The sequence below is a fragment of the Lonchura striata genome, chromosome 19 (genome assembly GCF_050655825.1).
Source record: "Lonchura striata isolate lonStrDom1 chromosome 19, ASM5065582v1, whole genome shotgun sequence".
Classification (NCBI taxonomy): domain Eukaryota; kingdom Metazoa; phylum Chordata; class Aves; order Passeriformes; family Estrildidae; genus Lonchura; species Lonchura striata.
Window position 1 is genome coordinate 2,105,888 of NC_140721.1, and position 18,914 is coordinate 2,124,801.

The window sequence follows — 18,914 nt, forward strand, 5'->3', positions numbered from 1 at the left end:
GGGGACACACCCATGAGGACACGCCCTGGACACACCCATGGGGACACACCCATGAGGACACGCCCTGGACACACCCATGGGGACACACCCATGGGGACATGCCCTGGACACGCCCATGGGGACACACCCATGAGGACACGCCCTGGACACACCCATGGGGACACACCCATGGGGACACGCCCTGGACACGCCCATGGGGACACACCCTCTGTGCAGTTTGCCAGGGCTCAGCTCCAGCCTGGGAGTGCTCTTGGTGTTCTCCTTGCCCTGTATGAAAATCTGCGGGAGGGATGCATGGAGCAGAGAGCCAGCAGGCAAGCCAGGTTTGGAGAGGGATGAAATGGGTGTGCAGAGAGCAGAGAGGGAGCAGCACACTGGAGGGGCTGTTATCCCACTCAAATAATGCTCAAATAATGCCCCAGGAGGCAGATTAATTGGAATAGAAGAGGGACAATGGATATTGAGTTGATGACAGAAAACTGTGGGGTTTAACAATACCCCCAGAATGGCCCCTTGGGCAGGAGCTCCAGAGCAGAGCCCCAGCAGCTCCGTGGCCATCCCTTATCCCAGCTCCTGGAAGCACAACAGGCACCTGGTGCCGAGTCGTGCCAGGCTGGGACTGTGCCACCAACACAGCCAGGCCCTGCTGGGCTGGCAGCAACTCCACATGCCCAAACCACAGCCCCGGAGGAGCACAGAGCCTGGTTTTCAAGGATCTGTCCTTTCCCAGACCAGCTTTCCTCACCCTACTCCCACCTCCACCACATGAATCGAGAACTCCCCGAGTACAAACATAGACTCCCAGCTTTACTATGCATATTAATAAATATTCTTTATTTAAATTTTTGCACATTGCGCTTTAACATATTACATCCAAAACATTTTGCAAATGGATGTCTACTTTGTAAAATCTTATATTCAGCTCCTTGTCATTCTGTACAGAATTATAGGTACAACATTACTTTGCCACTAGTTTGCTTTTTGTAAGTCTCACAGGAAGAGAAACATTGAATGAAAAGAGATGGCTTAAATTAGAAGAGAGGCTTGCACAGCTACTCAACTAAAGATACAAGCCTGGAGAAAGAACAAAATTAAGGAAATCACCTCCACCAGCCTCCCCGTGGAAAAAAAAAAAAAAAAAACCCAAGAAAAAAAAAAAAGAATCACATTAATTTAAGATAAAATTTTGCCGTAAGTCACTAAATTAAGTTTGGAAGGAGAAGGCGCAGTAGTCATCTCGAGTTTCAGTGACAGACAGAGTTGGATTGGGTTCAGTTGGCTCCAGCTGTTGCCAGCCAGCTGTTGCAGACGGGCCCCTTGTGATCGTTGAGGCGACAGTACTTGTTGAACTTCTCCTTCAGGTGCTGCCGGTACTGCTCCCGGTTGCTGTAGAAAGACTTGTTGTTTGCCATGAAGGATTGGATTTCATCCTGGGAGATGAACAGTTCCTCATCAGAAGTGCACTCTGACTCATCCTGCAAGGAGAACGGGGAGTTCAGAGCTCCAGCACTGCCCAGCTGTGCAGCACATCTGTCCCCACCATTCCCTGTCACACCAGCCCAAAGCTGATCTGGACACCCCGCTCACACAGGGCTCTGCTGGTTTGGGCTGAGAAACAGCCAATTCAGTTATTAAATTGATCCAAATCTGTTGCAGTCTTAGCACATTCCCATGGAAAGAAGATAGATTTTATTAGAGGGTTTGGGGGAAAGTTGGGGAAAGAAAAAGAGAAAAAAAGAAGAGAGGCGAGAGAGAAAAATGAGGGAAGATGAAAAAGGAAAACGCAGGGAAATTGAGCAAAGGGATTTAAATAAGTGGAAGAAGAAGGGAAGGAAAGGAGAGAGATGAAAGCTGCCCAAGGAGCCTGCAGTGGGAAGCCACATTTGAGGCCTGAAGGCAGCAATAATGCCCACTTCATGTTACGGAATAACGCAATCCTCGACAATGAGCGCTTGCAACACAAGTTCTGTCACCACATTCCAGCGACCATCTCTCCTCCTCTGCAAAGCATTCAATTATAAACTTCTTGGGGAACGTGCACCAGGAACTGAACTGAACACTGGGACTCAATTCCTCACTGGGAGCTGAGTTCTCAGCTCCAAAGATTAAAGCGTGATGCTACAACCCAAACCTTGAATGCAGCGAGTACTTACGAGGAGTTCCACTAAGCTTTTGGCACCTTTTCCAGTATCAGGGACAAGTGACATTTCTGTAGGTTCTGCAAACTGTGACACATTTTTCATATGCTCAAACCAAGGCAACTGCTGGCCACTTTTGTCTGCACTACAGCAGCTCTCGGCGTGTGTGTCTTTGGTCTTGTCGCGGTGAAACTCTGTGTGCGTGAGATTTCCTGAGGTCTCTCTGCTACCTGCATCTGCCAGACAGCTCCCAAGTTTCTGAATCTGAAATGGAAAGGAGCCTGCAATCAACTGCCAGCAGTGTTTAATGTGGAATATTCGAGCTGGAGACGGAAGCAGAGGGAAAAGAGGAAGGTTCAAAGGTGAGCGAGGGTAGGTATTTATACTTCAACATGTGCCTGGAGAGCTGGGGGGGGGGGGGGGGTGGCACATTCACTGAGAGAGAGTAAAAGTGCACATGCTTAGGAACACAGAAGAGACTCCACCACAACCTACTCTAGAGGAAGAACCTCAGCTCCAAAAACTTGGGATGACAAGGGAACAGGAGATGCCTGTTGTCCCATTTTCAGCCCAAGTCTCAATCAGAATTTAAAATCCTTCCGTAACTACTTTCAAATGTAAGCATTTAGAGAAGCATCTGGCAGAGCCATGTTCCTTACGTGGTCATTCTCACACTTCAAAGCTTTACTTTTCTTTTTCTTCTTTTTGTTTTTGCCTTTTGTGTTACTCTCTTCTGCATTAGCCCAGCACTCCACACAGCTGTCTCCATCCTCCTCCTTGTCCTCGCAGCGATGGACGCAGGCATCGTCCCCTGCAAAACACAGCCAAGTTTCTTCTGAGATGCTGCAGCTCTGGGGATATTAAAACATCCCTATCTTCTTCCCAAACCTACCATTTTCATCATGGTTGCAGATGCCCTCAGTGCAGGCCACGTCCGAGCCCTCCCGGGACCCCGTTTCGCTGCCCTCCATGCTCGAGGAATAGCCACAGTCGCTGCCAGTACAGTGTGGAGATAAACCTGAGACAGAGGCCAAAATTACTGCCATCTGTAGGAACTGCTGCACATTCTTTAGTTATGCCTCTAACAAGAAAGACTTCAGAGAACCCCAGGCAGGTTTGGATTGGAAGGGTCCTTAAAAATCCTCTCATTCCACCTCCCTGCCACGGGCAGGGATTCCTTTTTAAAAACAGGCAACCACTGTTCACCCCATGAATGGCAAATGCTGTTTAAAAATGAAAAATACTGACATTTAACATACCTTTCTTGATTTTAGGTGAGCCTAATAGGGTACCACTACTAGGACAAGTGCAAGAAGTGCTTTCATTAGTAACAATTACTTCTACACAGTTGTTGGCTTCTTCGGTGCTACCACAGGCTTTGCAGCTGCTTTCCGTGAAGTTTGAGTTCTCCTTCAAACAGAAACAAAAAACACTTGCAGACACTGAAAGCAGCTCAGCCAGCATTTTTGTAAAGGCTACTCTTTCCATGAGAAAAACCAGCTGACACTGACTGATAACAGCATTGCTTAGAATTCTTCACAAGTACAACACAACTAAACAAAACCCCAACCAATTTACCTTGACCCGCAGTCACAGCCCATTAAGGTCAGCCAAGAGAGCCTGAATAATAATTTGAGCTGATGGATGAAGCCCCAAAAAGCCCCAGCTACCCATGTTTACCTTTGCCTGATTGATTTCCTTCTCTTCTGCTGCCTGCAGAGGAGCAGGGATCTCACACACACATTTATTTTTCCGTCTGTTCTTCCGCTTTTGGCGTTTCTTCTCTTGTTTAAGCTCTCTCACTCTCTCTTCTTCTGAAAACTCTTCACAGAGCTGCTCCAATCGACTAATGCCCTGCACTTTTTCCACAGCCATCTGTTTACAAGAGGTTAGGTCCAGTTACAGAAGTCATCACAGTTCAAGCTTTTTCATTTATAAAGCAGGAGAAGGAAAACAGCCACTAATGAAATCCCAGCAGCACAACTATCGACTACAGGAGAAAAACGCCCACCAAGATGCAGCCACTTGGTTCAGATTGCTGGAAACTCATGTGTGGGGCAGCTCTGGCTTGCACCTATGGCCCAGATTCACATTTTTCAGTGAAGAGCTGCAGATTTTAATGTACTGTTGGATCTGTGATACTCTGATCCTGTGGGAGTAAAAACACTCCAAGAGCTAACCAGCTCAAGGTTCCACTATGATCCTTCCCAAACTGATTTTCCTCCTTCTTCTCTGGTGTTTTAGAGGTTTTAGACAGAACAGTTGTTATGAATGGAAGGTGAACATAACAAAAAAGATCCATGTCATATAAACTGAAATTAATGTTAAGTATTGGTATGTTAAAGGAGCGCTGTCTGAAGCTCAGGATCCCTCAGGATCAGAGTGCATTCAGAACAAGCCGATCACGAGAGTTTGCAACCACTTTTGCAATTCAAAAGCACATCCTCCAATGCAATCAGGTAGAAAAACAGAATTAACACACACGGTTCAGTGTACTGGAACGGGCAGCTTGAAAGTAAAAGCAAGCCTCAATCTCTTATATTCCAGTTTATTCCACATGGGAACACATTCCAGTTGTGCTGTGCATGGATGTCACACAGCTGAACAAGGGATTGACTGCAACACCCTTGACACTCCTTCCAGCCAGTGTTGAAAAGCAGGAAATGAATTCCAGTGACAACGGGTCCAGTTACTGCAGCAGCTCAGACACAAGTTGGACAAAATTTGATGTTTTTACCTCAAAGCTCTTGCGTAAAGCATCGACCCCCAGGTAAAAGAGCATCTGCCACGTCTGCTCCTCAGCCCGCAGCTTCTGCCAGATCCGGTGCAACCTCTCGTAGAGGTGGATGCCCAGGCAGGTGAGAACCTCCTCCTGGGCTATGTCTATTGTCTTGGCGTGCCTCTCTCTCCGTCTGGGGGGAAAGGGGAACCAGAGCATTGTTAGAGCAGCCAGAAGCCAACCGAGGGATCAAAGGAGGGCTGACGTGTTCTCTGGAGGTACAACTGCAGCTGTGTTTGCAGGAGCAGCCTGGCAGGGCTCTGCTGTGCTGCATGCAGATGCAAAATAGAAAGGAACAGGTCAAAGCCACCACTGTGCCTTGCCACCTCTGGCTTCAGGTGCCGTATCCTGCTCTTCCTAGGAGGCATCAAGAGTTTAAATGCCAGAGATGCATTCTTTTGTGGCTTAAAATTTGCTGGAGTTCACAGCAATTATTTCACCATCAGTTAGCTCAAGCTGAATAAACACACAGGGAATTTTGTACATTACTTACCGTGCAGAGTTAAAACGTTTCAGTATTAATCTGTTCATTATCCTTCTATTATCTATCAATCTGGTTAATCTGTTAAGGGAAAACTACTATGAAAGGATTTATCCTCCTCAGTAAACAGTTATGACTGAGCTTTAAAGGCACCGAGGTTGGAACTAGATGATCTTTAATGTCACTTCCAACTCATTCTATGGTTCTTCAATACTCCATTCAGAAACGTCCTTTTCACTGGATGGTTTTAAGATGCTTAAAGGTTCAGAAATACACAACTGGCAACAAAACTAACTTGAACACTTGGCATTTGGCAAAACTCGACCAAGGCTCTCTTTCTATTTCGCATATTTGAACACCTCAGTGGGCAAGCAGGCAGCTCTAGGGAGTGAACAACCAGCTGGAAGACATTTGGTCACTTTTTTTTCCTTTTCCTCCCAAAGCACGGCTGAAACCTTCGAAGCACTCTCTCCAAGCCTACACCAGTACAGATATCCACAACCACACAGCAGAGAGGCAAAAAGCCACTTTGGGCACAGACATTTGAGGAGTCAAATAAAGAAGCAAAGCGCTAGATAGCCCACTCTAGCCAATTACATACTCATACCCTCCTGCGAACTCGGGCTCGGCCCGGCCCAAGAGGTGCGCGATGAAGTCGGTCTCGCAGCAGACGTGGATGTGGCGCTCGTGGGGGCAGCAGCGCAGCCCCTCGTACAGGGCAGCACAGTAGCCCTTCTCCTTGCTGCAGTCCAGCTCCCCAATCAGGATGTTGTAGGCACGCAGCACTTTGTTCTTGCAGTCGGTGCAAAATCTGAAGGGGGAAGCACAGAATCAGGCTGGGCTCGCCCCATGGTGGTGTCTGACCTGGGGAGGGGAGGGCTGTGCTGCTTCAAAAACTGTAATTGTGATGGTACTCTGGCTAGGATCCACCTCAACTGACCATTAATTATCCCATCTGTTCTACATTACTAACCTGGATATCAAACTTCTGTCCTCTGACCCATGGAGCGGAGCCCACCCAGCGAATCCTTGATTTGAAGAAATTCCCACAAGGAATTCAACTCAAAGATCAGAAATCTCAGCAGTGAGCAAATACTGCAAAGCTGGGCAAAATCCCTCTCTCAAGTAACACATATCACATCACCTTCTAGCAATCCTTTCAAAGGTACTCAAGTGAGTGATAAGAAACAAGGCAAAGTATCCTCTGGTGCCTGCTGTACAAGAGTGATCCTTGTTTCTACTACAAACATATTTTGAATTATTAGATTGCTGTGCTGATGGCCAAACGAGGGTTATTTATAACACAACGTGCTCATTTTAAACATGTGACAGCTCACGTGTGACAGGAGTATACTTATAATTAAAATACAAGCAAATTAAGCTCATTCTGTGTCATAAGAGGAGTAACCTTCAAGAGGCTACAAGATCTCTTGCTGGATGACTCTAAAAATGCAAGTCAGACAAGCTGCTGACATTTCAGCCCAAAGCTGGCTCCCCATGCCAGCTTTGGATGATGTTTTTTCCTTTCCTAGTGTCTCCAGCCATTTGACAGCACTAAATCAAACATATTTTGCTGTTAGAGCTACGATACCTGTCTGCTTTCTGTGGTGGAAGGAGAGAAAACAGCAGTATGATCGCAGGTTAGCACCAGGAAGGCAGCCAAGGCAGTGTTTAATGTCACAGGAGATTAAAGTTATTTTGTTTCCAAAGTGTTATTTCCACAGCACCGCCACCCCCACGCCCATCTGTGCCCCACAGTTGATATCAGAACCTTGAGACTGATGGAAATTAAAACTTTTCAATCAGCACGGCAGGTCCTGTGCACATGCAACTATAATTTAATGGTTTATTTCTTCCCTGCAAGAGAGATTTAACAGCACCAGGCATAAATAAATGGTTTAAAGCAGTGCTTTAAAGGCAACACCAAGCCTAAAATCTGCTTGCACTAGAGCAGCTCACAGATTTCTGAAATGGCACATTGCCCCTGAAAGCCTAAAAACAAGCACAGCCCAAGAGCAAAGAGTGAATGAGAACACACAGGTTTTAATCTGTAAATCATAAAAAAGACAAGCAGCTACAACTTTATCAGAGGTCTCCACATCTTCCCTTTCATTAAACACAAAGAACGTTCCACCATCTTTGTCTCGACAACCACATGGCAAAGTCTCCCATCACCACCAAGCCGAGATCTTCAGCTTCACCAGGAAAAACCCTCTGCATTTTGATCTCACAAAAACCACCTTTCCCCAAAGCAAGGTGTGCCTTGCTGCCCTCACGTACCTGTGTTTTCGTAGGTAGGTTTCTAACGTTTCTAGGAGGCAGCTGGAGTCGATCAGAACCACCTCATCCCTGCACTCCTGGGACATGAGCTCCCACACGTCCATCCAGCAACCCCTGCGTGGAAATGAGACACCAAACTCTTCGTTATCCTGCTGGGGGGCAGAAAAGAAACCCAGCAGAGCCTCATTCTTTACCTGACTGCTCCCTGGGAAGGTCCACAGCAGAAAATGATGCTACACTTGCTCTCTTTCCTCTTCCTGTCTTCTCTACTTTTCTTAACTGCTTTTAATTTCTTTGAACTGAGTCTGCTACTGCTCCTTTCACTGTCACATAGTATTACCAAACATTTTTCAGACCTATAACATATATGTTATCAGCTAGTTATTCTTCCTTAAAAAATCCTATGGAAAATGTTGTTCTGTTCCTTAATTTAATTTGAATTCTTTACAGGCTAAGCCTTAACATCTATGAAAGTTTGGATCAGAACTGAGATGCAAATTTTGCTGTCCATGTTTATGACCCAGACTCACCATGACTTTCTAATGTCACAGCTGCAAACCAGCTGTGATTTTCACAATATTACTTTAAGTATAAACAAATACAAGTCTTAATACTTATCAGCTGAAGACAATTTGATAAAATAACAAAAGAAAAAAGCAAAACAAAAAGAAAAACCCAAACAACTTTCACCATAAAATATCCTACCTCAAATTTTAAAAATTTGCTAGAATATCAAAGTAACTTTACAACTCACATTCGGATGTGCTAAAAGTGAGAAAAAAATGGACTTTAAATAAAATCACAGGCTTGTCCACACTTGACACTTTATCAGAATGGTCATTTCTGTGTTATGGACACAACAGGGCAGGAAAATGGGAAGCAGCAACCCTGTTTTCTAATTAGAGGAGTTCTGTGTGCCATTACCCACTTTGCCAGGTCATAGGGCTTGCATTTAGGAGAGTTCCAAACGCTCCTGAGCCCCAAACAGAGCTGAGGAGCCAAAAGCCAGGCACAGACCCAGGACATCAAGTAACCCTCGAGTGGCATTAGCTGCTTACATAACTCCTCTAATTAAACACACAGCTCTGACTCAAAGCCTTTTTTGTGTGGAGGAAATGCCCGACAGATGCAACTCATCTGAAGGAGTTTCTTGTAAAGATGAGGAGCAGGAGCTCTAAGGTGGTAAATGAAGTTTGTTCTGTGACAACTGGGTGCCTGCACAGCCCAGCCACAGCCTGTGTCCACTGCAGGCAGATTTATTTGGATTTTATCAATACTGATACACTCTGGTCACTTCTGTACACAACACGGGTTTTAATAGAGATGGGGAGTGTAAGTCCTGCTTCCTTAGCAAGCTGCACTGCTTGTCCACAGGCAATGTTCTCTGATAACCCCAAGGTTTACCTGCAGAATATAAACGTTGCTCTTCCTCATATTCCCTATTAACCTGCCAGCATCCAAAGAACTAAGGGGATTTATTCCAGCATTAAATGAGGAAATAAAAGCAACATTTTCCTCTCTATTCATTCAGCTTCAGAATTGTTCTACCTTGTTGAAGTGCTAACTGCAGGTTCCGCAGCATCTGTTCTCACGCAGAAAAGATTAAGCTTACTAAATATAAAAGAACCCCAAAACCCACTTTTTATGATGCTATAAATTTGCTTTATTTAAAAAAGAAATATATATATAGCTACAAAAAGAAATACATATATCTACACCCCTATACTCTCAGGATCTTGGGTAACATAAGCTTTAAAGTAATTTCGTGAAAGGCCTGTAACCAAAATACAATAGCAGATAATGATTAGTTTCCAGTATCCTCAAGCAGCACAAGCAAAAATCAAGTGTCAAATTCCACATGCCTGGTATCCCAGGGGATTTAAGTGAACCCAGAGAGACTCCAATCTGCATAGAAAAATACATGTATTGTAACTGGAAACCATGAGCAAGCTTCCACAGGTTGGAGGCTTAAGCAGCAGCAGAACACAGCTGAGTAAAAAAGGTCCAGACACTCCAATTAAGCTCAAGAGACTAATTTATTGGTCATCATATGAAAAAAAAAAAAATAAAAGGAGCCACCCCACAAACAAGAAACCTCCCCAAAATCCACAATAGATTTACAAGGAGTGTTTTTCTGCTTAACCAGCTGGAATAAATCATTTCAACTTCAAGACACAGGCATATATGCATATTGTGCAGTGGTGTATTCAAAACATGCTGTCACTTTTGAGAAAATACATTTTATGGAGTTCCAGTTTTAACCCTGCATCCAACCACAATAAAGCCCTTGGTTAACAGTTGTGTAAGGCATTTTTAATAAACCCAAGTAAAATGATGTATATTTATTTAGCATGTACCCTTTGACCTAAACATGAGAAAATCTGCTGAGCAACCATTTTGGTCTACAGCACAAAAACCAGTTTGTCTTTCTAGAGCACTGTTTAAATCACAGTGCACAAGCCATCCATGCCCTGAGCACGCCCAAAACTCCTGATGCTTCTCTTCCTCTCCCCAACAACTATTTAGGTCTGCTACAACCCAACTGCCACTCTGGCAAGCAGATCAGAGCATAAAAATTTATCTCAGTGCTTAAAAATAAACTAGTCTCAATAATTTGTTTCCTTAAAATATTTCAATTCTGCATTTTAAACACAGACTTACCCCAAAGGTTTTGGTTTGTGTGTGTCCAGGGAGTGTAGCTGACACCTCTTGTTCTTCTTACTTTTGGGAATTGCATCAATCATGTCATTCAGTTTGGACCTATGGAAAAACAACAGTGAGGAACTTTGTATCCTGAAAACCACTGGATCAGGTTACACTACCTCACTTTCCCCATCTCAATCTCAACTCTGCACTAACCTTCCCTACTTTTTGTGCTAACTGGAGCAAGAAGAACAAGCTGAAGCCAACTGGAAGGCCAAGACACACTGTGCTGAGCACTCACTGTTTGCTCTGCTGACATCTGAGGAACTAATGGCTCTGGGGTATTTACTGTGCTCACCAAGCCTACCCAGGAGGTTTCACTTTCTCAGTGTTACCTTTCTACCCAAGAGCAGCAAGCTTTGGTGGAAAAAAATTATCACTTGTATTTTATTTTTTTACACCCCAACTAGTGAGGCAAACACTAGTGAGACAACAAAAGCCCCGCAGGGCCTGGGTCAGATTAAGGACTGAACATTAAATATTGGCATCTTCCAACTGCAACCATGGCACTGCAACTGGTGCTACCAAAGATTAGGTTTGCTTCTTCCCCAGTTGAGGCAACAAGAAGTGTAATTATGGGTGTTGAGGAGGAGAAGGAGCTGTGACAACTCAGCACTGCCACGAAGGCAACGCGCAGAGCGGGGCTGGCGCGAGCAGCTCGCAGACACTGACCCGTGCACGTAGAAGAGCGTGTAAAGCTTCTTGGCATCAGTCATGCAGCTGCGGGTGACCGAGAGCACCCCCTTGGGCCCCACGGTGAGGGGCTCCAGGGCAGGGTTCCCCGACTCCACCAGCTGGGAGAAGAGGCGCTCCACGCTGCGCCGGCAGCCCACGCACGGCACCAGCTGCGACAGCGCGCTCAGCACCTCCCGCGACGTCACCATCATGGCAATGTTCAGGTCCTGCTGCTTCAGCATGCTGTGCCTCTGCAAAAACACCACAAGAACCAAACCATTTCATGCTTGTTCTCCGCTTTGTTCTCTTCGTTGCCTCCTCTCGCCGCAAATGCTGCTTCAGAATAACTGTCCCAGTTGGGAAGTTCTTTTTCTGCACCTGGGCACAGATGTTGTAGGGAAAGGTCTCACACACACCAACTGCAAGTTTTCAGCTTCTACTCACACTCGTTTTGTCTTTGGCACATGGAAAGGAAATTCAGGAAGGCTTGTTGGCATTTATGGAAATCTCATTTACAACCAACTTGCTCTGCTCTGACCACGACAATTTAGCAGGATTTTTCCTGGAAGGCTAAATGCCATTTCCCATTACAATCCTACTAGCTGGAATTAAAGAAAGCACACATTACTACTCGGGGTGAAGCCTTCGACTTCAGTAGTGAACATCCAATGTGTGCTATTAATAGAACATTAATGAGAACACCTTCTAATATTGCTTAAGTCAATAAACAGTTGTAGATGTGTCTCCTGGCCCCTGTGTCAAACACATCCAGGCACACGTCCTCACAAAAAGCACATTCCCTTCTAGTCCTTCTCACTGCTGAATTACTGCCTTGGCTTCCAGCAGCTGGAGTGCCACCAGCAGAGCTGTGCAGAGCAGAGAGCCCCTTCCTCACACCCCACCACACAAACCCACACTTGACTTGTATCTGCACAGGGAATGTCACACCACCAGAGAATTTTCTGTATTATTGTCACACCACACCACTCAAACACTCCCCACCCATGAACAGAGGACTTGCCACAACTTCTGGGGAAAGGAAGAAAAGACCACACACCCACTGAAAAGAGAAAGTGTCCTCAGCTCCTTCTATGCAATATGGAAAGCAGAGCAACATCAGGCAACATTTAAGGTTTGTGCCCTTACAGGAAGGGCCCATTAAATCACCTGCCAAGCACTATCACTCTGCAATAACCCTGTTTCCTGTAATTAATTGCAGGAGTCACAGCAAGGCAGGAACAAGCTATTTTCACAACCCAGCTGCACTTGGCATGCAGCGTGTGTCTGCACTGCTGCTGTCAAGCCTGGGTGAGGCAACTGTGCAGCTGCAGAGCAGCAACCTCTGCCCCTCTGGACATCCAGTGGCACCACTCTGCAGCTGCTACAGGTGTCACAGTGCTACGGTTATGTGTCAGAATTTGGCACGTCACTTTCTAGGATTAAAGTTTCTGGGGTACCACAAAATCAGTTCCCACTACTTATCTATATAAAATCTACAAATTGGCACACAAATTCTACACAAAATCGTAAGAACCCAACCTCAAGCAGTCCACACTTCCACTTGAAAGAGTGGTTCAAAACTGCTCAGAAAAATAAAAATCAAGACGGATTTAGAAGCCGTAGCTCCCACTCTAAGTTCTGAGCTCTCAGACACGCAGCAATTGCCTCCTGACAAGACAACCTGCAATAAATGCTGTGGAATCCAGAGCACACTGAACCCAGTGCACTTTGGTACCAATGTGTGATTGCTCCCAGGTGCTGACGTGTCTGAGGCACTCCAGGAGTCACAACCTCCTTGGAGAAGCAAAAACCCAAACCTGAGGAAAGCAAAAATTTCACTTCTTAGGAAACATGATTTACCTGGATGAACTGTTTCAGTTGTGTACTGTTATTCTGATGTCCATCAAGGTTCAGCACATTATCAGGAAATTCCATCACCATCTATACAAGAGAGGAAAAACAATTTAAAGAGGAGCTTTCAGACAAAAAAAAAAAAAAAAAAAAAAAAAACCCAATCAAAAAAAGCCAAACAGAGCATTAGCTGTTTTACTTTCTTGGTGGAAATAAGATTGAAATTATGTTAAATGCTCATTCTTTTCACATAATTACTGGAGCTTGGGAAAGGATAAAAGTAACTGTTTCAGATAGTGAATGTTTCAGCAAAGTAATAAATGCTTCATTGATATAACGTTCTAGAGGCAGTTTATAAATGACAACTCTTAAATAGCTGTTAGAAAGCAAGAGTTGCTAAATGGACCATCAGTGTTCAAATTATCATCTACATGACTTGAGACCCTGCTTCAGTTTAAAAAAAAAAATACTTCAACACACTGAGATCCAAATGGACCCAACAGCTTAACTCAATTTTTATAAGGCTCTGAGGAAACAGTCACAACAGTTTAATGACAGAGTCGACTCCTCCAAAGGCTAATTTCAAACCATATTAACCCAACAAGGTACTCCAAGGCACAGTTTGCTTTGTGTGATTGCAGCTGCAACTCTCAAGAGGCTCAAAGCAAAATGTTAAGCCTACAGAACAATGTGATTACTTGTAAGTAATTAATAACATTTCTTATCAAATTACTGAGAAACAAAGAGGGCAATTTCTTGGGAGGAGGCAGAAACCAGGAAAGCAACTTTCAGTCAAAAATCCAACCGTGCAACCATGGAATAAAATGAAAGCAACTAGAAATATGTGCAAAGCCTGGCTTAATTCTCTTCTCTGTCCAAACTGAGAAACAGGGAATTTGTCAATATGAATATTGAAAGTTCACTTTAAAATCTGAAAGGCAAAATAGCAGCTTTGGTTAATAACCCTAATGCAAATGAGCACCAAATAAAAGTGTCTGATTCAGCCCTTTTCCTCCTTCCACCTCCCCTCAGCTGTCTAGGGAAGGCAGAATTCCCTGCTGCCTGCCTAATTACCAACACTACCTCCAGAGAACTCACCTTTCCAGGCACTGAACACCTCTCCAAAATAAACAGCATTTCTCTGAGAGCTATTTTGCTGTGCCATGTGCCCCAATCTGAGCATTGGCACAGCTGCCTTACCTTTGTGCAGAGCACTGCCAATCCTAACCCCCAGCTCCTTTTCCAGCATTCCTCACCCCTGATCCATCCCCACACCACTTTCTGCTGCAGATTTGCAGGTTTCCTACATCGCTAATGTGGAATTTCTGTGGGCCAGGAGCTACAAGCAGAACTAAAAGCTCTATCTGCCAATAACAGAGATAAATCTGCCTATTTCTCCCCCTTCACCTTCATCTCCCACTATCACACAACACCCTGAGGTATTTTGTACAACAGAGCAAAAGAATCAAAGACTAAATTAATTCATGTGTCTGATGAGATTTTATTAAGTGGTTAAACATCAACCACCATCACACCCTGAACTGGAAGAGTAAAAAAAAAAAAATCCTGTAATACCACATCAAATGGAATGCCTTCTAGAAACCATAAAAGCTGCTTAAGAAATGAAAAGGGCTCAATATTGAAACCTCCTTTAATTTCTGGCTGAGCCAGAAGGAGCAGGGAAGTTGGTGGTGAAGGATCCACTCCGGGCAGCAGCATCTCCCCGCACCTGAGCTGCTTCCTGGGCTCCTACAAAGCAGCATTCCAGAAGAAGAGCACATGGGCCATTCACTCCTCATTTGCAATCGCTAATCACGGATTCCACATTTAAGGCACAGATTAACTCTTTCAGCGGACTGGTCACACTAATGTTAAAATTCGATATTTTAAAGAGTAACAGAAGCCAGTTGCTATCAATACCATTATTTTTTAAAGATAGTGCTGCAGATGTAAAATTCTGTTTCAAAGACAGCTGCATGTCTGTAATAGCTCTCATTAAGTATTTAAAAAATAAATTATTGATGACAGACAAGGAAGCTCAGAGTTCATTCACTTGCTTCTGCAGACTTTTTTTAATAAAAACCTCCAAAAACCACCTAGAAATCCAAATACTTTGTAACAACAGTAACACAAAAAAAAAAAAATGGGCACAAAGTAAGATTTCTCCATGGTGAGGATGACTTGCACTTGCATAAATGCCTTTTCTCCAGATGGATATAAAACTGATTTACAGCTAGAGGACCCTTTCAATCATGAGGACGGTGTAAAAAGCAGAAGGGCAGCAACAACACAGTGCAATTACACAAAGTTTGGGCCTGGTATTAAATTCTGGGACTAAACCACAAATGGCATTTTAGGTCTTCTGAAGTCATCCTCCTGGTAGAGCTGAATTTTCACTCTCAACCTATTACACACGACAAAAATAACCAGAGCATGGCAAGTCTACCTGACACAAATTAATGGGTAATTTTTACAGGGAGTCCAGGAAGGATAAATAAAAATTCAAAAAAAAAAAAAAGGGAGGAATCCAAGAGCTTATTAAAACCACATGGAAAATGAATGAGCAAAATAACTTTCAAGGTGTGGCCAAGACAGCAAAAAACTCAAACTTGCACTATTCCTGCACAGGGCTGGGTTTTCCAGATCATCAGCCCCTCTAGGAGAGGCAGATACTGCTTTGGACAGCTTTGGAGGAAACTTTGCCTAATACCTGAACACAGCTCACCAGAGAGAAGCCAAAAATAGTGATAATTGGTAAAATAGTAATATCTCACCATTCACATTGATCAAAACTAAAATACAGCAAGAGGACTTCCTTCAAATGCAGCAAAACCAGATGGGGCCTGCCTGAAGACATTCAACACTTTTGTTCTGGAAGGTGGAAGAACGGTTTGGGCTGGAAGGGAACTTGAAGATCATTCAGTTCCACCCCCCTGCCATGCGCAGGGACACCTTCCTCAGCTAATAAAACTCAGGGATTCTTCCATCCTAAACATTAGATTAGGAATTTAATCATCCCCATTTTACATCACTTAAAGTGACAACAGCTCCTGTCCTACTATCATGAGAAATCAAATATGAACCATTAAGATACCAGATTACACTGAGTGCAATATTATTCTCGACGCATTTTCCCGCTTTAAGAATTAAAACAAAGGGCAAGTGGCTAATTAGAGATTTTTTTTTTTCCCCATTTGCTCTGTGTTGTCCTACAATGCAATTTTTGAACCTTCTAAGGAGAAGGACCAGAGAACCTCCAAGCTGCATTTAGTTGATTTTTCCACTGAATCTTCTGGAAACGGCCAAACCACGTTTTCCAACTCCCAGCAACACCCTGAAAACGGGAACTCTCAGATTTGTTACGTTTCTGCGGACACGATAACCCCGACTTCAGGCCAAAGCTGTGGAAAACGCCTGCAGCCTTTCCTTGCCTGTCCAGGAGCAGAACAACCCGCCGGGTTTGAGCCGGGCTTAACGTTAACATGGCTCCCTTCCTTCCCAGCAGAAAAATGGCTTTGCTCCACCCTTGAGCACCGAGCCACGCTCCACAACTCCGGCACAGCGATAACTCCCTCGTTAGGCGGCTCGCCCGCTTTCGGAGCCGGCCATCAGATAAATAAAAAGTTGCCACACTCGGCTGCGCTAAGCCCAAGTGTTGCAAAGTGCCAAAGATTAACGCCGCAGGAGCCCGAGGAGGAGCCAGCGAGGCCGGGCGAGGAGGAAAGGCCCGGCCCGGGCATTGCAACACGCGGGCGCGGCGGGGACTCACCGTGAGGGTGTCATCGATGTAGAGGGGGATCTGCCTCTTCTCGAAGGGGAACTCCTCCTCGCCGTCCCGGCACACCGCCACCAGCCGCGCCATCGCCGCCGCTGCTGCTGCCGCTTCCTCCCCGCTCCAGCCTGCGGGCGGCCCCGGCCGGAGGTAAACACCCGCCGCGCTTCCCCGCCACACTTTCACCAGCAGCCGGCACCCAGCCTGCGCTCCCCATCGCCTGATTCACCACGCCGAGCCCTGCCCACCCGCCCCGCCGCCAGCGGGCCGGGAATGCGGCAGCACGCGGGGGGATGGAGACCCCGCGGGGGGATGGAGACCCCGCGGGGGGATGGAGACCCCCGCGGGGGGATGGAGACCCCCGCGGGGGGATGGAGACCCCCGCGGGGGGATGGAGACCCCCGCGGGGAGGCGGAACCGCGGGCGGGGACCGCGGTCTGCCAGGGGAGATGGAGTCCGCGGGGGAAAATGGAGCCGCCGCCGCGGGGAGATGGAGCCGCCGCCGCCGCCCCCCGCCCGCCACCGGCCCAGCGCGGCCGCCGGGAGCCGCCCAGCCCGGCGCGGCCCTGCGGCTCCTCCGCGGCGGAGCCGCCGCCGCTGCCCGCCGCTGCCCGGGGCGCCCGCCCCGCCGCGGGTGCAGCCCGGCTGACCCACCCCTTCCTCCCGCTAGCTGCGCGGCCTCGCCCGGCTCCCCTCCCGCGGGGCCGCGCCGCCGCCGGCCCCGCTCCCCCCGCGGCCGGCGGGCCCTTACCGGCTGCCGGCGGCGCTGGGCGGCCCGGGCGCTGTGACAGGCGGGCGGCCCCGCGCTCCCGGAGCCGCCTCCCCGCTGCCCGCCCCGGGGCCGCTCCGCCCCGCTCTCGCGAGAGCCGCGGGCACCGCCCGGGCCCGCCCCGGGCACGGCTGGCTCGGCGCCGCCGCGGCCGGCCGCGATCAGCGCCCGCGGGCAGCGGCTGCCCGGAGCGGCCCGCAGCGGGGGTTGCGCCGGCAGCGGCTGCCGGCCCGGTTACAACGAGCGGGCCGGGCCGGGCGTTGGCGCGGGTGCGAGCGGCCCCGCGGGGAGCCGAAGGGCGCGGGGCTCAACGCTCCGGGGCACGGCCGGCGGAGGTTCCGGGGCGCCCGGCGCGGGGATGAGCTGCACCCGTGGCCTCGGGGCTCGCTCACACCCTGCCCCGCCATCGAACGCAGCTCAGCGCTCGCTGCGCTGCTGCCGAGACAGGCAGGGCAGGGTTTAACAGCTCAGTGCAGCCAGACCGAAATCCTGTGGCTGCCTAAATTAAGCAGCCAACAAAAAACCAACAAGGAACCCAGAGTCTTCCTTGAACTACTGAATAATACAGCTGACCTGTTCATTCTTGTTGTGTATGGATATAGGCACTAAAGCACTCAGAAGAAAATGAAGGGGAGGGAATAAAGGAGCAGGATTCTTTCTTGTGTCTGCATAAAAGTGGTGTTTAGTGGAGGAGCTCGTTTACTCGAGCTCCTCGTGCAGCAGCTGTAACGGGAACAGCGTGTGGAGTCACGGTTTTCATGGCTTTCTGCAGCAGAAAAGCTGGGGTTCTGTGACGAGGGATAGTTTCTCACACCAAACCACACTGAACCACGATGAATTTTGGTCTTTGCACGGGTGTGCTTTCCCTGTGTCACTCCTCCTTCCCACAACAACAGCATTGTCTCAGGTTCTGTATTCTTGGAGCACACATTGATACAAAAACCACCATTACATTTCAAACAATTTCTATCCATGGATTTTTAAGGGTTTTTTTTTTTAAGTTGCTGGAACACGTGGCTTGTTTTGTTATCTCCAAGGCGGTGGAAAGGCAGCCAGCCCCTTCCTGCGCTCATTTGCATGGCCCTCTTTGCCTGGAAGAAATACCTGTTCTCTGGGACAGGGTGGCTTTGAAATAGGATACTGCCTGGAATCTTCAGGGCAGCATCTGACTTCAAAAGAGACACCACTGCAGCTGGCAGAGGAGGCATGCTAGAGTTGATCCTTAAAAATAATGAGATGTGTTAAGGAGCTAGTGATGTTTAATAACAAGTTCAGGATAAATGTAATCAGCTCTACTCTCCCACCATATCCCAGCATTTTTCTACCCTGCAGCCCTACACAAAGGTCATTTGGTGGAATTATGGCAGCAAAGGCAAAACCATTTCTGTTTTCCTCTGCTTTACTATTGCTGAAGCAGGTGACACATGATGGTTGAACCATTAGTCTTCGTACTTGAAACATCTTTC

General features: G+C 47.0%; 1 protein-coding gene across 5 annotated transcripts; it reads right to left on the reverse strand.

Annotated features, from left to right (window-relative positions):
* Positions 1-806: 806 nt before the first annotated feature.
* On the reverse strand, positions 807-17,490 carry GGNBP2 (gametogenetin binding protein 2). Of its 5 annotated transcripts, none has more exons than XM_021524849.3 (14): positions 17,431-17,490; positions 16,677-16,807; positions 12,917-12,997; positions 11,054-11,307; positions 10,340-10,438; positions 7,679-7,792; positions 6,006-6,209; positions 4,876-5,050; positions 3,819-4,013; positions 3,398-3,548; positions 3,031-3,156; positions 2,798-2,949; positions 2,154-2,402; positions 807-1,475 (listed from the first exon to the last, which is right to left on the reverse strand). In XM_021524849.3, the coding sequence occupies exons 2-14, from the start codon at positions 16,767-16,769 to the stop codon at positions 1,272-1,274; spliced, it is 2,097 nt and encodes a 698-aa protein (XP_021380524.1). In that variant the 5' UTR covers positions 16,770-16,807; positions 17,431-17,490; the 3' UTR covers positions 807-1,271. The 5 variants fall into 5 exon arrangements, with proteins under 5 accessions (XP_021380524.1, XP_021380523.1, XP_085413336.1 ...); XM_021524848.3 differs by having other exon boundaries at positions 6,000-6,209; XM_085557210.1 differs by having other exon boundaries at positions 6,000-6,209; positions 17,334-17,490.
* Positions 17,491-18,914: the final 1,424 nt, after the last annotated feature.

Excerpts from the sequence above, each read along its gene's own strand:
- GGNBP2 (XM_021524848.3), bottom strand. The coding sequence starts at position 16,769 with ATGGCGCGGCTGGTGGCGGTGTGCCGGGACGGCGAGGAGGAGTTCCCC. Across the intron at positions 10,439-11,053 it reads ACGCTCTTCTACGTGCACGG|GTCCAAACTGAATGACATGA; the intron begins GTCAGTGTCTGC and ends GTTTTTCCATAG. Across the intron at positions 2,403-2,797 it reads TGAAGTGTGAGAATGACCAC|ATTCAGAAACTTGGGAGCTG; the intron begins GTAAGGAACATG and ends TTTCCATTTCAG.